Genomic DNA, 21917 nt, shown 5'->3' with positions numbered 1-21917 from the left:
CTTGTTTGGAAGGGTATCTCCTGTTTCTCAGAACATGGTTTGGGAAACCCTGAAATACGCATTGGGGAATCAACAAAAAGTTTTAATCAGAAAGTTATGGACTATCATGTAATCTGATTCTATTCTTTTTTTTTTTTTTTTAATTTTTTTTTCAACGTTTTTATTTATGGGACAGACAGAGACAGAGCATGAACGGGGGAGGAGCAGAGACAGAGGGAGACACAGAATCGGAAACAGGCTCCAGGCTCCGAGCCATCAGCCCAGAGCCTGACGCGGGGCTCGAACTCCCGGACCGCGAGATCGTGACCTGGCTGAAGTCGGACGCTTAACCGACTGCGCCACCCAGGCGCCCCTGATTCTATTCTTAATGCATGGTGTGATACTGCGTTAGATGTTGTTCAACCAGTGTTTTTAAACACCAGATATTTTCAAAATGATGTGCTAGATATTCTGGGAAATTAGAAAGATGCATAGGGAGTGTGTCTGGCATTAAAAACACAACATGTTGATTACTTATAAATGTTATTCTGCTAGGCAATTGTTTGAATCAGAGGCAATACCAAAGTGAGGAAGTTGAGAATAAACTTGGAGAATTAGATTTTTGCTCAGTGCTAATTTCTTCAGGGTGTTTAATGTCAATTCTTTCCCCAAAGATTGTCACTCCTCAGATGCATGTGCTTCTTTTGCCTCTTTTTGGACTAGGGTTGTTTCTGGCTAGGGCCCTCACCCAGGCAGCTCAGGGAGTGTAAAGGAAAGAAAGCTGCCAAAGGGAAACTTGTTTTTTTTCCGGGCGTGTGGGGAGGTGTAGCTATTGAGTTTCTTGGCCCTCAAAAGTACTATATTATCAACATATTGAAGCTTTGGTAGATTCAAGGGGAGTCAATTCTAGACATCTTTAGGAGATATCCTGAAGGTGTATCCAAGGGGTTTGGAGAAAAAATAATTAAAGTGAAAGACAAAGGGAAGTTGCACCTGGTGGACAGAAAGAGCAAATCTAGAAATCTGAGAACGTCTTGGACTTTTTTTCTTCCGTAAGTCCTTACTTGTTTCACTCAGTGTCAAGGGAGAGAATCTTCAAATAATGTTCTTGAATTAATTGAATCCTTATTGAATGTTTATTGTCAGTCACATTATCTAGTAGGGAAACATGGAATCAAGTATTTAGAGTGGGTTGGTACAGCCTCAGGCTTTCATTGTCAATTGTATTGTGTGGTTAAGAGCACTGGCCCTGGAACTAGATGGCCTGTGTTCAAATCTATTAAATCATTTCAGTCCAATTACTTAAGTGCCCTAGTCCTTAGTGGATGTAGGATTTTAGCCAAATTACTTAACCTCTCTATGCCTCTACATCTAACAATGGGAAAATGATCGTATGTATCTCTTAAGGCCACGAGGGTTAAAAGAGCCAGTAAATTGAAGTGCTTAGAGCAGTGCCTGCCACACGCCAAGGGTTTCATCAACGGTTAGCCTTAGGATATCTTGATCCTACCATTTTTGTTAGGGTAATAATTTACTGTGGAAATGCATCAAAGAGTAGTAAGTTTTTTTGGCCTAAAAAAGATTCTGTCTTTGGAGAATGGCCTGCTATATCTAAGTAGGATTGGGTGTAAATGGGCTGTTAGAAATATCTAATTCATGTAATTTTAAAATACAGTGAATATTTGTGCATGTAAACAACAATAATAATAACAGCTAACATTTGCCAAGCATATACTCTGTGCCAGAAGTTGTTCCAAGTGCTTTTTATCAGTTCATTTATTTTAGAGTTGAAACTGAGGCACCGAGGGGGTGAGCAATTTGTCCCAGATAACACAGCTAGTTAGGAACAGGGTCAGGTTCAAACCCAGGTCATCTGACCCCATAGCTCAAGCATCCGCTGTGCTAGCCCATCTTTTGTGCAAATGTGTTCTGTATTTTAGATCACTTTGTCAAAATATTTAATTCCATTTACTGCAAATGTAAGTGGAAAACATTAATTAAAACATAAATCAGTTCAGCCTGAAGATAGTTCTTTTTCTGTCCTAGAGTTGCTCTTGGCATCACGTTAGAGCCATATTGACTGTGATTCTTGTGTTCTGTTGATGTAGAAGATTGAACTGGATTTCACCAAGGCATCTGGATGCACGTGTCCGTTCTTTAGAACTGTTTTTCACCTTATATCTTAGCTACATATTTTCAGAGTAGTGTGTAAGTAATGTCACTTTACATGCAGTTTGCAAAATTAGCTGGTTTTTCTGCTATAATTAGGGTTAGAGCTTTAAAAATATAAGGGTTCTATCAAATCCTCACCTATGAGATGTGTGCTTCATAGAATTTTAAAACGGAGAGCATTGAGATGAATATACTTTTTGCATTCTTCAGTGCAAAAATACTAGACTGCTCTAAAAGTTGATCATTTTAGTTGTTCTACTTTCTTGGTGCGAATGTAACACTGCAGGGGTTTGCTTTTAAAGAAAACTGGGCAAAACTAATTTGCCACTAGATGGAGCCCTGGCTCTTTGGGTAGAAAGAAATGTACCAGTCTGGACGTTAAATCACACAGTCATATCACACTGGAGGGCCCCCCGGTATTCGAGGCCCCCAGCTTTTAATTGTAGAATGCATCTTTGTTCTTTGCCTGACCTGCAGAGTGACATCACTCCCTTTCTTCCTGTGTGCTGGCTTTGACACAAGCCAGATGGCCGAGGCCATCGGTAGGCGCGCAGGCCGCCTGGTACCGCAGTTGATGAAACAGGATAGGAAGACGTTTTATGGTCAGCTGTGGGAGCACAATGAGGCAGCAGCTTCTCTAAGTAATTACATTCATCGTGCACACTTTATTCCTCTCGGAGAAGGTCACATGGAAAAAAAAATACGTTTTTATTTATAGCGTTGTGAGGTATAGACCTTTGATCTTTTATTAGTCAGTAGTCTGCTCCAAAGGAATGCTCTTTTCCCTGTTCTGCAGTCACTCGTGAAAATGACATGTTTATTTATGTTTAATGGTTCTTTTCGGCTGTGCATTGTGATACTTACCTTCCCTCTTCCTCCCTTTTGTCTCCAGTTCATAACACAAAAATGTTTTAGGTTTGTAGCGAGTTTAGTTTGAAGAAGTCAGAGTTCAGGTATGTTAATACAAGCAGATTTCTGTCAGATATACTCCAGAGTGATTTGGTAAAATACATTACTGTTTATTATGTGTTTGTTCTTCAAGGATGTCAGAAGAGACCAGGAACAGACTTTTATTCTGGGGGGATGAGGGCCAGGAAATGAATAAGACTTTCATCTTATGTCCATTTTTGGACATTTAGTGGTTAAGGTCACTTGTGATGCCAACTTAAAATAAAATATTAGAAGTTAGTATTAATCTAGTATTTTCCAGGCTTCGTTTGAAGTTTATCAGTGGCAGGATCGTACAAAACTTGAAGGAAAATACCAGCTGAACTTTTCTCTAAAGTTTAACACTTACACAGTTTTGAGATTCTTCCACATAGATTCATTTCCAAAACTTTATAAAAATAGTTTTAGCCTTTTTAAGGCTAGGTTGTGAATATTACTCACAGAATTGGCCTAGAAATTATAAATGATAAGGTCCGATGGAAATTCCTATTTGCTATGCTTTGTTCAAACTTAACACGTTCTAAAGTGAAGTCTCCTGGTTGTCTGTAGGGTATTTGGCTATTTAAAAAAAAAAAAAAAGATTAAGAAAGAAACTGTAACAAAAGGATTCTCTTCATCTTGCAATATTTTACAGTCTTCTTCAGGGAGGGAGATTTACAAATAATTGCTGGAAGGAGGCAACATGGTGTAAAGGAAAGAGCGTGGCTTTGCAGTGAGATAAAACAGGGTTTTCTAATACCTTTTCCACTGGTTATTTGCTATGTGCCCTTGGACCTTTGAGCCTCGATTTCCTCACATATGTACTGGGGGATAAAACCTACCTCCTAGGTTTATTGTAAGAATTAAATGATATAATGTGTGTATTAGGCCCCAGGCGGTTCCTCTCACATGGTATGGACTCAGTAAATGCTGATTCTTTTCAACTGTTTTAAACTTGGTCTCTTTTCTGACCTCTTGCAAAGTGTGTTCACAGATTACACTTTTATATCTTGTATGTTTTTTTCATAAGATGTAAATAAGCCTGGGTTGCAAGTAAGCTCACCATTTGAAAAATAGGCGTTTGAAATTTATTACCACTGTGTGTATACAGTGTTCAGTTCCAGATAAAACCGTAACCATCAATTGTGCAATGAATGTGGTTAATTAACATTTGTGATGTTTTAATTTGTTTTTGTTTTCTTTTTTTCTCCTACTCAGCTCTTGCCCCTGTTCTTTGCCTCTCGTTTTGTTGGTGAAGATATCACAGTGATGTCTGCATTCAACCTGCTGCATTTGGTGACAAAGAGCCAGCCAGTAGCCCTGCGAGCCTGTGGGCTTCCCTCAGGTTGCTGATTCTTGTCCTGTACCTAGTGAGGGCACTGGTCTGGGTGGGTGTTTCTGCTGCAGGAAATGATACACCAGAACGTTTTGCTAAATTCCGTTTTCTTTCACTTGGGCCCTAATTTGAAGACGGAAATTGGTTATAAATCACCACTCTACTTGGAGTAACACTCATTTCCACAATCCTTATAACTCTTGGAAACATTGTCCAGTTTCCTTGTTCAGTCTATAATTGTCACTAATATTTCATGATATCTTCTTGTTCTTTAATGCACACTACACATCTGAAAATCATAATGTTCACGAGAGGCTGGCAGTCTTCATAAGAAACTGCCCCAAATCACCCAAATAGGATATTCATCTCTTGTTAAAGGATAATGAAAATGGTTTTCGTTTCACATGTGGCCATTACTTTGGGAACAGAAAAATGAAAATGAACAACCGTAGTATAATACAGTTACTTATTTATAATAGTCAAAAAGAAATGATGTTGTACTTAACAATGACCAAATAAACAGAACATATATAGCATGCATGTGTCAACTGGTTCTTAATTTAGAACCACTCACTATACTTTTAAAAAATGTGATTTTCAGCTTGTTACACAAGTGAGGCATGAAAGTCCAAAATTGCCTTATGTGCCTATAGCATGAACTTAATATTTTACTTTTATTATGAAAGTCAGAATGGTCAGATATTTTGTGTGAACATTATTATCAACCTTATTTCTATTTTCTATTAATATACATATCTCTATTGCTATATTGTCTAGAGAATTTAATTCCAGCTCATTAAACGTTCACTGAATATTAACTGTGAGTGCCGGGCATTGTGTGAGGCAGTGAGGATATAACGATACAGAAGATCAAGCTGATTTCTCTAATGAGCACAGGGTGGAAATGGTGCTGTGTGAAGGCCGTCGAACTGTGTGGTGATAGGGCCGAATGAAGTTAGGGGAATTCAGAGAAGGGTGGTCCTCGTTCTTTGGTGGGGGGGAAAACATTTGGAAAGGAGGGAAGGTCTCTAAAGTTTAAAGGAGGGCTTTGTGGAGGATATAGTTTCTAAGCTAAATCTCAATCTATAAGCATCAGTTAGCCAGGTGGCCAATGAGTGGGAAGGACAGCTCTCCGGTATGGACTAGCGTGGGCAAGACACGAAGGCCCGAAGGAGCAAGGTACGTCCAGTGAGAGGCAGGTTATTTAATATGGCCAGCTCGGGTGGGGGAGCGCAAGCGCGAGGTGAGGAAGGAAGGTAGCCAGATCATGAAATGTCTTAGGTGATGTATTAAGGAATTTAAATCCTGGAGAAGGGGAAGAAGGTGAAATAACATGACTCGGTTTGCATTTTATAAGGATTATTGATTTAGTATGATGGAAAGTCCATGCTGGTTCCAGATGTTTCTGAGAAGGCTGGGATGGCAACCTGATTTGAAGGGTGGCTAAGGCCTTTGTTTTGAAGCTGTATTTGAGTAGTAAACGGCTGTTGTTTTTGTTGTTGTTGTTAAATAGATTTTATGTCTATTTGTGGTGGCTTGAGAGGCTAATGAAGCTTCATGCATTGAGGGCCCCAATCACTCTGTCAGTACTTTTTCCTCCCGAGCCAGCCATGCCCCTGCATCGCCACCACAGAAAACACTGGGGGAGTTTGAGTTTGAGGCTGGAGGGGACTCAGAAAGTGCAGAAAGTGCTGAGAGCCTCAGGTTTGGAAAGAAGCGGGGAGGGACTCGAGAGAGATTCAGGTTGTAGAACTGACAAGGTTTACCTGCTGAATTGTATATGAGCTTGAGGGAGAACAGCAATTAACGCGGTCCCTGTGCCACGTGGAACTTTTTCCTAACAATGCATTATATGTGAGAGTTATTTAGTTTATATATAACCAGGTTTCCCACTGAATAACACCCCAAAGTGTGAAAAGCACCAATATTGTTCTTGTAACATGAGTTTTCTATACACAGAGGAGGCTGAGTATTTACAGAAACACCTCATTAGTTAATAAATAAGTAATAATATATTCCTTGAGATATTAGAATCATGGAATTCAAGGATTTCATGATGGAATTGTTTAATTGAGATATAAGTGTCTTTAAATTTTGGTATCAAAATGATTCAACAATAAATTCGACAAAACTGATAATTCTTGAGTGGTAACCATTACCGCACAGGGCTTAAACACACAGATTCTGGAGTCTGAGTTTGAAGGCTGGCCGTGCCGCTTAACTGGCTGTGTACCAGGTCTTCCTCATTTGTAATATGAGAGTTAATAATAGCATTAGGTTGCTGTAGGGGATGAAGTAGATGAGGATGTGAAAAGTGCATAGGACAATGGCTGGAATTCAGTAAGCACAATATATAAACGTTAACTAAGTTCACTGTAGGTCTCTGTGTCTGTCTATCTATCTATCTTATCTATTATCTATCGATCTATCATGAATTTTCCTAGTATAATAGACTTTTAAGAACATTTAAATATGTCCTATCTTTCATTTAACTATTTTCACTTTAATACGAACCACAAATGCACTTAATGTTTGAGAAATAACCATCTCAACCTGTTTTTATAGCTTTATTTTACTTAATGCATCCTGCTGAACCGGAATTCAAGTCCTGTATACATGTTTCTTTTATTCTAACTATCCAGGACTGATGGAAGCTCAGTCTCTTGCTTTTCTGGCCTGCAAATCCATTTTAATTCGCTAGATGAATTGGCTAGAATAGTATTCCATAATTCCTTAGCCATTAAGGCACCACTTACTTTTTACAGTGTTAATGAAAGTCAGTCTTCCAGCATTTACATATTTTATGACTTGAATATTAGTAAAATTGTTACCATCCACTTCTCTAACAGAATTCTACTGTTAGAAATATAGAAATGTTGAAGAAATAAAGTTCAATAGCAATAAAACCAACTATTTATATTTTGAAAAGAGAAGTTGAAGTGGGCATTCTTGTCCTTATTACTTTGTGTAAGTACGGAGGGAAGAGGCCAATACTGGAGATATGGGAAATTAAGGTGAAAGTCTGGAGTCTTGCTTTAATTTACTGTTCCCTGGTCAAAACCTATTACAACAAAATTCTCTGTAAATCAAAAAGATTTCTGCTCCCTTAGCCAGTACCCTACTAATTTCAGGTATTATTCAATACAAAATAATTCCAGAACTAAAAAATAATTGGAACAGGCTCTTAAAATTGATTATAACTGGATTGACCTGTAGGAAGGCCACATCCCAGAAGAGTGATCTATCATTTTTCAGCTTTGACTTCTTTTACTTCTTATTTTTAAATAAAGCATAATATTAATTTAGAGCTCATTAAGTGCATCTGAGTTATGGTTCATTCATGTTTGTAATTAAAGGTAATTTCTTTCTCTCTCAGAATTTTGTCTTAATTTCCTATAACAGTTTCATTTTGTATTAAAAGAGCACTGGGATAGGAGTCAGAAAACTCTAACCACAGCCCTGTCGTTAACTTGTGTGACCTTGAACATGACTGTAAACCTCTTCAGATCTCAGTCTCTTTATCTTTAAAACGAAGAATTCAAATTAGATCATCTATTCAGTTCTGAGGTTCTGTGATTTTATTAACTGTTACTTGTTTTTATTTTTGGCTTTGGCTTAATCAAATCTGGAAACTAATTAATGGCTAGGAATTTATAGAAAAATCTGTCACATTGTGGTGGGAGAACAGAAATCTTTTCCACATTTGAACATTAGAATTCCTTACCACTAAATCAAGACTGAAGCATTATCTGAGGAGGGATTAGGGAGCACAGTTTTATACATAGTTTCAGTGCTTGATAAAAATTAAGTCTAATTGTAGCTTAGACTAGATAGCATGGTAGCTTCCAGCCAAGTGAAAGTATTTGTCTAAATAGTACTAATTACGGTGATAAATCATACTTTTCTTTAACATCATACACATAATATGTGGTTGTTACTTGACTTCATTGGTGTATTTTACAGTCACCATGGATTGAAGAGCCACATGGCTCTTGGGCAGCTCGTAAAGATACCATATCATAATATTCTAATGTAGAAATTACAAGCCTTAGAGATATTTTGCAAATGGTGTTTGCAAGTCATAGAATATCATCTGTATAACTAGAACTCTCTAGAGCTTAGCACAATGCCTGGCACTTAATAAATATTTGTTAAGTGAATGGATAAACATTTGGAAAGTTTACATGTAGGTGAAGTGATAGCTAAAACAGAGAATACAAATTTACTTGAGCCTCTTTTGCATGGGAAGATTAAAAGTAAAGTTTATAGTTTGGTTGGCTTTTGAATATATTATGGAAAACAATTTCCTTTCTCTTTTCTCACTTTATTGCATTTTGTCCAATGCAGTTGATACCTGAGATATAAAACACATTGTAGCTTAACAGAGAGCAAAAAAGGGGTAACACAGATTCAATATATATTATCCAGACTTGTTTTTTTTTTTTTTTTTTTTCTCTCAAACAGTTGGGGTTTTGGTGGTAGATAAAATTTTGAGGAAGGGAATAAGTACATACTATGCTTATTATGAGAATTAGGAATTCCGGCTCTTTTGATCACTTTTCTCTGGAGCAAATTAATGTTGTTTGCTGTGCTTTAAAATTTCCATTTGTAAAGAGGAACTACAACAGATATGCACCAAAGCACCATCCACAAGTAAGAATAATTACTGTCCAAGTTTGAGCTGGCAGTAGTTCATTAATGGCATCTAATATTATATTTACTTACCTTGAAAAAAAATAATTGAAATCATCAGTGTGCTGTTCATCTACTGCATAGGCTGGCCTTCTATTCCAGTTTTATTTTTTAACCTTTTATGGTTAAGAAAAGATGAACTATCTTCATGATTCTTTGATAAAAATTATGACTCTAATCTCCCAGAAAGTACTTATGTGCACCTACACACAATTTTGTATGTAATTCAAAGGTTTTTGTTAGATATTCTGAAACTCGTAAGGGAAGGGCTCTTTGACCACAGGTTCAGAACCTGTGTTCTAAAAGATACACGTGAAACCAACATAAAAAACTCCGATTAGAACACAGTATTCCTGATTTCTTTATTCATATCACCAGTGGAATTCTCAGCCACGTATTTGGATGAATGCCCTCCATTCTTCAGTTTCACCATTGTCTTACATGTTAATCTTACCTAACTTCTTTGATTACATTAAAATGCTTTGAGGGAGATTTCTTTTTAGAGAACATAGTGTTTAAAAAATAGACATACAAATTTCAACTCACACAATTCACAAAATAATTCGCAATTAATTGATTGAATGGTACCTACTTTTCCAGTAGATGGCGCTAGGTTTACATTCTTTCACAGCATGAACGTGTACTGCTCTCATTAGCACATAGGTGCATTGTGAAAACTTAAACAAAAGTATGTCAAGAATATTACGTTAAGAACATGTGGATTTACAAACCACAAATTTTTCTGCTTATATAATGTTCAAACAATATTTGTAGAGTGCAAAACCTTTTTCCATTTTCATTAGGATCCAAGTCCCTTATGCTTGGACATCTCATCGAAATTGTCTTTCATGTGTGGACTTTCTATAAACTGAAACAAGTTTTCATAAATTAACTTATCTTAAATCCAAATAGTGATTTAACAGTAATTTATAGTATTATATGCAACTAAATTTTCTTCAGCAGACCACCCAAGAATGAAAGAAAATTTCACATTTTGTTTTGCCGTGTTTCAAATTTTTATATAATCTTGAAAATGTTATTAGTTTAACATGTTGATTGTTATACATGAATAGTTTTTTACATGAATTAAAATATTTTTGGAAACTAAGAAAAATTATATTTAAAATGTTGACTAATGAGTGCTCTGATGCAGCTATTTTTTTTCTAAAAAAAATGTTTTAGTAGCTCTATGACATAATAAAGTTTTAATGTTAATGTTGAAAACTTGCTGTATGACATCCAATTCCCACATGAGTTTTAAAAGTTATTTGCGCACAAGGCTAAATTATAGAACAATACATCTGTATGAATAAGGTGTTGGGCATATGGTTTGTTAAATGTGGATTTTGTTAATTTGTTGGTAAATATGGAATAAATTCTTCATATGTACATTAGTAATTACCAAATATGTAGCAACATCTAGTAGCAACAGAGATGAAAATGGGGACAAACAAAAGAACAAATTTTAGTTTGAGAAATTCACTGGTCAGCTAATTAACAATGACTGGAAAGAATATAAAACATATGAGTTCTGAAAACAAATGATAATTCTACAGGGTTAGATTATCTAGACAATATGGACTTTGGGGGAATCTTATAAGTGAAGTTATTAGGTGTTTGTCCATCTAAACATGTTCACAGTAATGTTACCTATCAGATCATAGAAGGATTTATTCAGATAAGCCCGAGCCACCTTTTGCTGTCATTAAACATATGTTTAATGAAGGAATGAGGACTGCATGGCAGTTCTCGGAGACTCTCTAATATTGAGGTTACATACTTGATGGACTGTCATCGTCGGTCTCTTCCAGTTTATAGCTTCATCCTAAACATTTTAATTAGGGATTAAATTTCCATGACTGTTTTTGCCAGACACAGTTTAATTTAAAGTGCTTTGAAATAAAAAGATTTCACTGAGATGCAATGGCAAATTATTTCTAATTACTTTTTGTGCCTTTGCATTAAAAATCAAGCATTTATTTAAAAGATGAAAATTTCCATTTGTTTATTTTCAACTCCCTAATATTTTTCTCTTTTCTTTTTTTTACATTTAGTATGTTTGTACTTGTGTTAGTCACTTAAAAATGCATGTTATAAAAAATATACCATGAAATGATGAAGATATCAGTTATTTAAGTGGTTTGTAAGACCTATACATTTATAGAATTTAAATTCACTCAACTGTTAGGATAAGCATTTCCTTCAACAATAGATACATTTATTATATTTAGCCACATAATTACAAACAGAATGGAGTGTTAATTTAAATCATTAGAGTATTTGAAGAAACAGATTAGAAGCTTAGTCTGTACTTAAGAGTTTATTTCTACCACCAATTTGCTTTCTGGCCCCATGAATCTGTTTTGTGTCCTTTATTCTTTTCTTCATCTCTAAACTAAGCATGATAGAACTTTCTTGTCAAACCTTTCACAATTAGATATAACCGTCAGGTGTTAACATTATTTCACATTTCCCAGAATTTATTCTGTGTGACTTTAATCCCTGGCTGTAAGGGGAATAAGCTGGAGAAATTAAAAAAGGAGGGGGGTGGGATGTCAAAAAAGTCTGGGAAAGGTGATCGGCCAAAGTCTATTTCTAATGTAGGAAATCCTTGGTTCCTGCCAAGTGATCCCTGGAAAGGCAGAAATTTTTTGTCTCTTTAGTTCACAACTGCATCTCAGCAAGTAGAATTGTGTCTGTCACATAATAAGTGTTCAATAAATATTTGTGGAATGAATGAATGGGTGTAAGTAAGTAGTATCAGCTTATGTATCAAAATAATGGCACGTTGTAAGTAATGTGATCTCTGCTTTTAAGGAATGTACATTCTGGCGAGAAAGATGGCCATTTAAGTCCTAGTTTTGTTATCTATAGGATGAAAGAAGTCATATAGTTGATGGTTTTATGATTCTATATAAGTATTTCCTCCTTTGTGTTGCTCTGGTGGGAGGGAGTAAAAGAAGCGAGAAGCGCCGTGCCTCTCTCTTTCTGCACAGAATGGCAGACTGGCTTCTTGGAATAGGATCTGAAGCAATGACAGTTCTTCTGAAGGATATTGAAGGAATGTGTAGATGTAATTAGCAGGAAGTGGTGGGGGTGGGGGGATGGCGGCATGGGGGTGGGAATGGACTGTGAGCACATGGGTGAGTAAAAAATGGGCATGTTAAAGCACAACAAAGCATGAGTTCAAGAAAGAAATGTAATGAATGACTAAATTAAAGCAGGAACACTGCAGACCAGAGAGCCTGGCTCTCATTAACCAGGTGTGTGACCACGTCCAGTAACTTTGTTAGGCCTTGGTCTCCTCATGAGAACTTTGGACTAGGAGTTTATCACTTTCCGAATTGTAACCGGAGGAACGCTGGTTCTACTAAAGCCATGTAAACTGATCTCATTGTCAAATTGAGAAACTGCATACTACCATATTGTATCAATTCTATTCTCACATTTTATCATCTCGATAATCAGGATGCAGTTTAAACCATTGTGTGAGAAAATATTGTGTCATTGGCAACTTTTTAACTTTTCTAGTGGAGCATAAAATAATGGTGTGTCAGAATACCACATACTTAATAATGCACATCAGCATTAAGAAAATCTCTGAGATCTTCATTAAAAAGCCCACGTAATGTTGATTTTTCCAGTCTGGTTGGACTGTGGAAACTTATTCTTGCCAATCCCCCCCTGCTCCCCACAAGAACAACCTGTTAGCATTTTTTTTAGAGCCAGTGTTTTACAGATTACATTTTGGGGAATGCTGGCTTAGGTAATCTCATAGTCTTAAATCCAGAGATTTAATGGAGTATTAGCCATAATAATAGATTCAAATGTAGAACTCGAGAGAGGTAATAAAGGATTCAGAGTAGTAATAAAGGCAAAAATATTTTAATCCATCATCATTTTTTTTTCACTGATTTTAAATATTATTGTAGGTTTTTTTTCTTTTTTTCTTTCCTTTCTTTCTTTCTTTCTTTCTTTCTTTCTTTCAAGTAATTTTTCCACTCAATGTGGGGCTTGAATCTATAACCCAGAGATCAAGAGTCACATGCTCCACTGACTGAACCAGCCAGGTACCCCTATTTATTGCAGTTTTTTTTTTTAAAGTTTACTTATTTATTTTTGAGAGAGAGAGAGACAGAGACAGAGCGAGCGAGCAAGGGAGGGGCAGAGAGAGGGAGAGAGAGAATCCTAAGCAGGCTCTGTGCTGTCAGCGCAGAGCCTGACGTCGGGCTGTATCTCACGAACTGCGAGATCATGACCTGAGGCGAGATCGAGAGTCAGACGCTTAACCGACTGAGCCACCCAGGCGCCCCTGTTGTAGTTTTTAAACTAACTTCCAAGAAACATAGCCAAAGGCATCAGTTAGAACACATCTTTTAGGAAGAAAATTTAAATATAATTAATTAAAATGGAGAGTTGTATAAATCTTTAAATACAACATATACTTACTTAGTACTTACTCTTTCCCAGGCACGTTGCTAGGTGCTAGGAGTACAAAGATAACCAACATATATATGTACACTGTCTTTCAAGGAGATTGTATAGTTCAGAAGAAGCCTTATGACTTTCCTTTACTTGTCCGGGTGACAAAGAAAAATGTGAGATTTTTTGACTTTTTTCTCCAGACACTTTCACATTTTTTTCTGGAACATATGTACTCAAATTCAGCTGACCATTGAGTGGCAATTGTAGACTTGTTTTCTGCCCATTGTTTTAGAATTAATTTAGATTTTAAATTTGATTTGAGCAGTAATGTAATTTTGGAAATTTACAAAGCTGAGCTCTTAGACAATATACATTTTATTTTCTTTCTAATGAAGTATTCTTAATGTTACATTTAAACAAAATTCTGCATGATCATCTAAGCGAGGGATCCTATCCTTCCTTCTTGTGGATGGTTACCCCTCATCTTCCCTGCAGTCTGTGCTCCCAAGGGGGTGAGGGAGAATGGGGGAGTGAGCTATTTTTTGCAAGTCTTTTTTGATTGCATGTGAAATGCAGAATGGAAATGAGCCTGTCTGTTTTTAATTTTTTTTTTTCTTTCCCTGTATGGGCTATGATGTTCTAGTGAAGACCCATACTAGAAAAAAAAAAAAAAAAAAGAATTAAAAACAGGGAACTCCAACTTTGTCAGACATTTCACATGCAATCAGATAGACTTGAAGTTAAGTGACTTTCTCTTCCACTCTTGTCACTTGATGATGGCAGTTCCTTAAAAAATTCTCTTTCTACTCATATGTTTTGCAAGCAAGAAAATGCTTTTGGATCAAGACATGTTTTAAATATTTTCCTAAACTCTAGGCTTTTGGTCCACATTAATATAAAAATCATTGCTGTTGATATTTGCATTACATTCTGAAGAATTGATAAAGTACCGTTTAATTCTTTTAGTACTTAAAGAATGTTGATACAATTATTACCACGCCTGCATTCAACAATTAAAAATTTGTAACACACAAGTAAAAGAAATGCAAAATGTGGTTTCTATCTTATGGAGTCATTCAGGTGAATGTTTCATCAGAATGCACGTAATGGTAAAACTCTCCATGTCTCCTCTCAAGAAAGTCACACATCTCCACATAGGAGAACTTACTATTAGAGGCTAGAGTTTTAAACCATATTAATAGGCTTTGGAAGCTGTGGGAAATAAACTTACTCCCGTTGACTTCCAGTGGGAAAATGCTTGCACACGTTCCCCTTAATATTAAAACTGCCTTGTTTCTTAGCTCCCCAATTTCTCCTCTTCCAAATCTAAATCTACAACTTTATCCCGGCTGTTTTTACTTTGGTAAGTTGGCCGATACCACTTACAAGAAAGACCGTCTGCATTCCTTTCGTCAGGGCAGGGTAGTTACCATCTTGACATGGGCACATTTGATCACCCTACATCTCAGCTTGTGTAGATGGAGGGTCTCTGTCCTATTTGAATCTTCCCTGGCCCTCTGATCCTTAGATGCTGTTTCTACAAATTATGAGCTTTCCATATCTCATTACAACTGGACCTAGCCAATCTAGATGGGCAAAGTTTAAGAGTATTGATGTCTTCTTTGTCAATTCTCCATGCACAGAAGTTTGCACATACTTTTCACCGTATGACTATACATTGTGTTGATTGCTTTTCTTATCTTTCGTGCTGGAATGGGTGCTCTCCTCGACTTGTTCATGTTTTGACTTTCCAGCATCTTAGTTCTTGATTCACTGTAGATGTTTAGTAAGTGGTTGTAGAAAGTATGAATTAATATGAGGCTCAACATATTGTCAAAGAATTTATAGTCTGGGAAAATAAAGCAGAAATGCCTGAAGGCATTTGAGAATAATTGTAAAATGCTATGTAAACAGCACCTCGCAGAGTAAATGCACTGGTACTAAGGGTATCCAGAGGAATGGAGTTATCAGAGTAGGGATTAATTTATTAGGGTAGGTAGACTTGGAAGGAAAACTTGCTTGAAAGTATATTCTCAGTTTATCTATTCAAACCTTTAGTATGGAAACCAGAAGACTAATTTTATCATTCAGCTATGCTCCACTAAAACATATGGTCTTGTTTAATTCAAGAAGTTTAAAATGGCATATTGCTTTGGCATGCTTATAATGTCCATTGATGTTAATTAGAACTCTGCGCATGCATCAGTAGAATATAACTGAAACTGATGTGTAGAACTGTCTTATGTGAAGTAATAGAAAAGCAGTGAGAAGGCATGAAATGCGATAACGTCTATGACAAAGACATGATTTTTCTCACATATAGAAAAGAAAAAAAATCCTTAACTTAAGAAGAAAGTATTGTCTTGCTTTCTGACTCCTAAGACCTGGAATTTTATTTTCTCTGTATTATATTTAGGACTTGGAGGATAGATAAAATTAAACTGAACCTAAGCATAGAAACTAAGTATCTTTTTTAAAGATGGAAACCAAGTTGAGGTACAAATGTTATACTCTTTTTAGTTATGGATATTCCCTGACATCACCTACAAGAACACTCTGAAGGGGAGAGTGACTGGGGTGTTCCAGGAGGGTAAAAGCATCATTGTTTGGCCATAGGATTTTGCTCTCTGGGTCCATCAAAAATTTATCACTGAAAAACATCTGAGTATCCTCTTACACATGACTCCAGGTTGGAATGACAATCTGTAGTCTGAAAGGGATGACATTAATTACACAGAGCAAATTAGCAGAGGCTGCAGTCCGATGCTGGGTTCAAAGTTCAGCCAGACAGATACTCTCTGAGAGCTATTTTGAGGATAGTACTTTGCTAAAAAGGACATTCACTAACATTTTTCTCTTGGGAGTAAGAAGTGATGCCAGACAACGCCTGGCCTGATACGTTAATTGTAAATCTCCTGGTTTTAAAAACATTTACTTCGCATGTTTAAATTGTTGGTTTCTGCTCCATTCACATTCAGGTTTTACCATGTATGTTGTCTCTACCGCTAGAGCATTAATTTAGTATACCCATCTTTTGCATTGGGCCTGTCCTGCATGTATTCAGACGGCCCTTCCCTCTGCTGTCTGTACAACCAACTTCCTCCCTTCCTTCAGAACTTTGCTCAAATATCATCTTCTCAGTGAGGCCAACTTTGACCACTATACTTAAGGTTATAGCCCTTAACTTCTAGCATTCCCAGTCTTTGCTGTGCTCAGTTTAGCTTTTTTCCTTCCTGTGTACTTAACCACCTTCTAAGAGGCTATCCAGTTTACTCGTTTTCATTGTGTTTTTCTTTATCTTCCCCTACCCCTGCTGCTTTCGTGGGAGCTCCATGAGAACAGGATCTTTATTTTGTTCACTGGTATATCCTAAGTATTTAGAATAATGCCAGCATATAGTAGGTGCTTAATAGTTACTGAAGGAATGATTGAATATATTTTACTTAGCACAGTATCTGGCACTGTGTTAACAGTCAACACTTTTGATGACTTTGAAAAAACAGTAAGAAAAAAAACGCTGGATCAGTGTCCCTGTAAGTAAGCTCTGCCGCCCTAGTTTCATGGAAGCCACAGTTGTAGCAAAAGTGTCATGACTGCATGTTAATCCTGGGAATGTTCTTCTTGTGTAGGTCCACTTGGAGAGAAAAACCAGAACTAGGTATGCTTCTGCTAGCATGGAAGCTTTTCTTCCCTGTGCTTGACATTTCCTTTATTTGGTTATTGGAATGCAAAACAGACAAATATGAAAAAGTGGTTCATGGAATACATTTTACATTCTCTTCTAAAAATGGGCCAGATTTGGCTTTTATAAATGCCCACTTAATTTGGAAATTTCTAACACTATCATATCCGGATAGTTTTCAGCTTTCCAATATGACAGACTAATAACCAACAGAAAATTGAACATTGTAATGAAAATCAGAGTATACCACTTTGAAATATAGTAGCAAGCTATTTTAACATGAATTTTACTGTTTAAACCCGGTAAGGTCAAAGCAAAACAAGATGCTCTTGTCATCTTTTATTTATTTATTATCTTGGAGAAATATTTAATAGTTTCATTTTTTTTTTCTGATCCTAGAACCAAAATTAAAGTTATGGGATCTTTGGGTCTTGTTTTGTTTTGATTTTTCACACTGAACGTAAGATTTATGACTTAAAAGTGTTCTAAGACTTAGGTAACAGATCTGATTTACTTCTTAACAGGAAGTTAAAAAGCCTTTCAACGTTTTATAGACTTTGTGAGAATCCCATTTGAACCTTGTCACTGACCCTATGTTGAAGGAATGAACACAGGGAAAACAGACACTGGCTAGCAGACAAAGGTATTTTTCTGGATGTACTGAGGCAGTTATTACTTTTCTCCTTTATTATCTTGTTAGCGGTAGTTTTGGAGCTAAAAGTTATTGCATAATTTAAGAAGAAAGAAGAACATTGTAGCATAATTTTTCCTCACAGAATAATGACTATGGGCTTTGCAGTCAGAGAGCCCTGGTTTGAGTCGATAATTTTATTTACTGTTTGTCCCTATTAAGTTATGTTACAACCTCTCCGAGCCTCAGTTTTCGTATCTGCAGAATGAGCATGATATCTATATGTTAGAATTATTGAGAAGATTAAATGTGGTTATGTAAAAATGCTTAGAAATGTGCCTGGCACATAGTAAATACTCAAAATTTTAGTTTTCTTTTAATTCTTATTTTAATCATTCTTAAAGACAATTTGTGGGAAAAATACTGTTCTAAGGGAATTATTATAGAAAAATAATTACGAATAAGATACTGCAGCACGCTGAAATACTTGACCTGGCTACCTTTCAGAATACATTTTTGACTTCAGAATTTACTGTATTCAGAACGATAATGTGATATTGCATTTACTCGGACAGTGTTTGCTAAGCGATAATTGTCGTGATCCTTACAGCAGGCCTGTGAGGGTGTCAGTCAGTACATGGCTAAGAGACCGACTTGCCTAAGGTCACATGAGTGGGAAGCAGGCAGAGCCAGAACATGAGTTCTGCTGAAAGTCTGTTTCTACTTAGAGCAAGAGCTTTCCATTGGAGCTTCAAGATAATACTGGCTCTGAGGCAGCAAGCCTCAATGGAACAAGCGTTAATATAAAAGAGAATTTGGGCGTCTTTCAGTAAATAAATACCCTTGAAGGGCGTTCAAGATGGATCTTTATCTATACCAAAGTTGCTCTGTAGGGAATGGTGTGGTGATTAGATACCAAAGTGGCAGTGTCACCCTCTCAAATATACTTTGTGTTGCAGTTATATATATACACACAGCCTCACTTGTGCCTTCAAAGTACTCTATTAGACATTTAAATAAAGGAAAAATCTTTCCGTAACATACTTCTAAGCCAATTTAGAGGTCATTGAACAGATGTCATATAATACTAATGTTAAATTACCCTGTGTAATAAGAAAATTACAGTTCCTAAGTGAAGATAGTAAAGGGAAACCATCCAATGAATTATTGTAGAATTTCAAAATGAAATAATTTCTTCAAAATTAACAGTGGCACCATATGACTTCAGGGAAGTGAGTCTGAGAGGGAGAAGGGAAATCAGAGACAAAAGAGAAGCCTTTCTGTGTTTATACATGTCAGTTTTCACTTATGATGCTGGAAGAGCTAATGTAATGGTAGAGCTTTCAATTGTCCAGGAAGTGTATTATTAAACTATGTGGCAAGAAATTGATTAAAATCTGACTAACTGCTCACCGGGTTGTTTAATATAAAATCACAATAGCTGTTCTAGTCTACATATCCTTCTTTTTGCTATTAGGTACACTTTAAGAGCCTAATTATTTTGAGAACGTGGTATGACCAAAGAATGAAAACGTACAAAGTTTGACAACTTTAAATAAGCACTAGCATTTCTTAAAGAAAAAAAAAAACAAAACACCTCACTTACAGTTAGGAAACAATATTTATATTTAAGGTTGAAAAGCCAGGATATAGGAAAATTTTGCTAATTTGGAAGATGACCTTTAAGTGCACCAAAACCAAATAATTTGTAGGCTATGACATAGGGCACATTCCTACAAAATTTGTGTGAATGCTGCTTTAGTGGTTCTTGAAAGACAAACAAAGAAAGCTGGAATGAAATCTTTATCCCCCTCCCAAATCAGATGGGGTCTGACAAAAGAGTACAGCAGCACCCTTTCAGAGCTTGCCATTAAAACGAGGTCTCTGTAGCACAGTTAATGAGATGGTTCATAGTGGAAAACAATCTGTTTTTAAGAATGTTTAGATCAAAAGTAATTTCTAATCTATGAAATAAGGTCTCCTCAATACCCTTCATTCATGACTAAAGCTTTTATGTTTGTATTATTTACTTCAATCAGATGTTTTCAATTTTACCTTTTCTCTCTGTACCAATGCTTGACATGGTTCGTCAATACTGACCAACAATTTTATTCTTTCTTCAGAAAAGGGAGATTTTTTGAGAGAGGGAGAATGAAAAAGAGAGAAACATCTTTGCCTAAACGATTTGCAAGCATCTGTGCTTTAAGCTACTTTTTATGAACACTCCTTAGTAAATGACTCAAGGTAAAAAAGCAGAAAAGCATCCAATGTTAGGAAATTGCAATCCAATACCATGTAATTTAAACCTGCAGTTTGCTTCTCTTGTACTAAATGACATACAGATGGGTAGCTTAGTTCTCTCAACTTTGGGAACACAATTGGTCTTTTTGTATGAATGAACATATATTAACAAAAATATTTTGGACAGCATTGTTTAATTCTAGTTGTATAGATTTTAATTACCATGCCACTGGACGGAATACTTTTAACCAGTAGATTTTGTCACTTTAGACATGCAGTTAGTCTAACAAAATCCACAAAGGTACAACCCTTCCAACTGATAAAGAAATACAAAAAAAATAATAATAATTTTTAAGGGGGCTAGAGTGAACGGAGCAGAAACTCAGCTATCCCAGTCAACTGATATGTAACAAAGAGCAGCTCAGCGCTCAGGCTCTGGAGAGGCTTGTTCTGACAGGACAAACACTTCTCATCTACCCCTTGGAAATATTACAAGTGTAAGGAGTAGGTGTTTGGATAAAGCCTAGTATAATATGGGTTCCACTGAGATGAGAGACCAGCACACCATTAGTGATATGCCAGCTGTTCCTGTGGATCTTTCCAGGCCAGAGCAGGGCCAGCGTGCTCTGTGGAAGGTCAGGAGAGGCGCTGTTTGACAACCCACAGGCCTGCTCCAAGGTGCGACTTTCTCTTTGGCTCTGCTTAGCTCTCTTCCCGCCTCTGTATTTTCTCATAGAGAATCAACCACTCTATCTTGGTGGCCCTGATCCTGGAAGCTGATCTGCTTCTTCAATCCCACAGTCAGGGTAACTGGTTAGTCAATTTTGTCCTGGTTTAATTTCAGTGATCTCACACACTATGACATTGGGGACTGACAAATAAAAGAAGTAGAAAACGTTTCTATTCTAAATCAGAATTCTTTTTTATTTCACAGAAGTTGAGTTTAGTATTCAGGGAACGAAGCAAGCTTTCTTTCAGTAACTTCAAAACGTGATAAGAGATTTTTGCACATGGGGCCAACTGCAAGCCTTTTTCCCACTGTGATGGATGACAAAAGGAAAAAAAAAAGCAATTTGACTGCAGTGAGTAAGGGTTGCCCTGTCTCAGAGTTATATTTCTTTTCCAATTCATTTGTGTAGGTAAAATAAAATACTACGTATAAACAGGTGTCGTCTGAACATTTTACTGCAGTCTGTATAGGTTGAAATAAAAGATGCCATTGTTATTAAAATCACATTAAAATCATTTCACCATTCAAATATACTCAGTGAAGTCTTCCTAGATACACTTTGCAAACAGAAGATGTAGGTCTGTAAGTAAAATCACATTCACTTTTCTTCTTCTCTTTGTCTTTCCCCCCCTCCCTATTTTTCTCACCTTTTCTTTGGAACTTATTGAATCTACATTAGTGTCAATGCCTTCTGGAGTCTATTAAAATTTTCTTGCTGCCTGCTTAACCTGGTAAGATACAATCTTTAAAAGACATTCATTTTTAAGGGCTCCACAGAACCTAGTGCAGTATCTGACAATCACAGAGGACAGCAATTCCTAGTCACGGGAAAAAATGCATCTTCAGGGTTAAAAAAAAAATAGGATGGTATTTAAATCACCCAGAATGGAAATTAAATGACAGTTTCCAGCTATTCTACTGAGTTGCAAAGTTTTTGAATGGGGAGTTATTATTTAACCTAATATGCCCATCATCTTATATATATACAGTGTAAATGCTTATAAATGGAGTTATGCTTTTGGAATTTATTTGAAAAAAGAAGGTCATGGTTTCAGGAGACGTAAAGGATGTACTACCATCTTTGTGAATGTTCAGTGAGTCA

At 36.4% G+C, this 21917-nt stretch overlaps 1 protein-coding gene across 2 annotated transcripts in view; it reads left to right on the top strand.

Moving 5' to 3' along the window:
* The window catches only part of MSRB3 (methionine sulfoxide reductase B3), a 175272-nt gene that overhangs the window by 27036 nt on the left and 126319 nt on the right, over positions 1 to 21917 (top strand). For both annotated transcript variants that reach the window (XM_086712900.1, XM_086712901.1), the window contains exon 2: positions 4297 to 4423. In XM_086712900.1, the coding sequence (XP_086569026.1) occupies positions 4348 to 4423 (76 nt within the window). In that variant the 5' untranslated portion in view covers positions 4297 to 4347. The remainder of the gene's footprint in view (positions 1 to 4296; positions 4424 to 21917) is intronic.

The sequence above is a fragment of the Puma concolor genome, chromosome B4, assembly GCF_028749965.1.
Source record: "Puma concolor isolate L17-30 chromosome B4, mPumCon1.1.hap2, whole genome shotgun sequence".
Taxonomy (NCBI): domain Eukaryota; kingdom Metazoa; phylum Chordata; class Mammalia; order Carnivora; family Felidae; genus Puma; species Puma concolor.
This window is presented reverse-complemented; position numbering and strand designations above follow the sequence as displayed.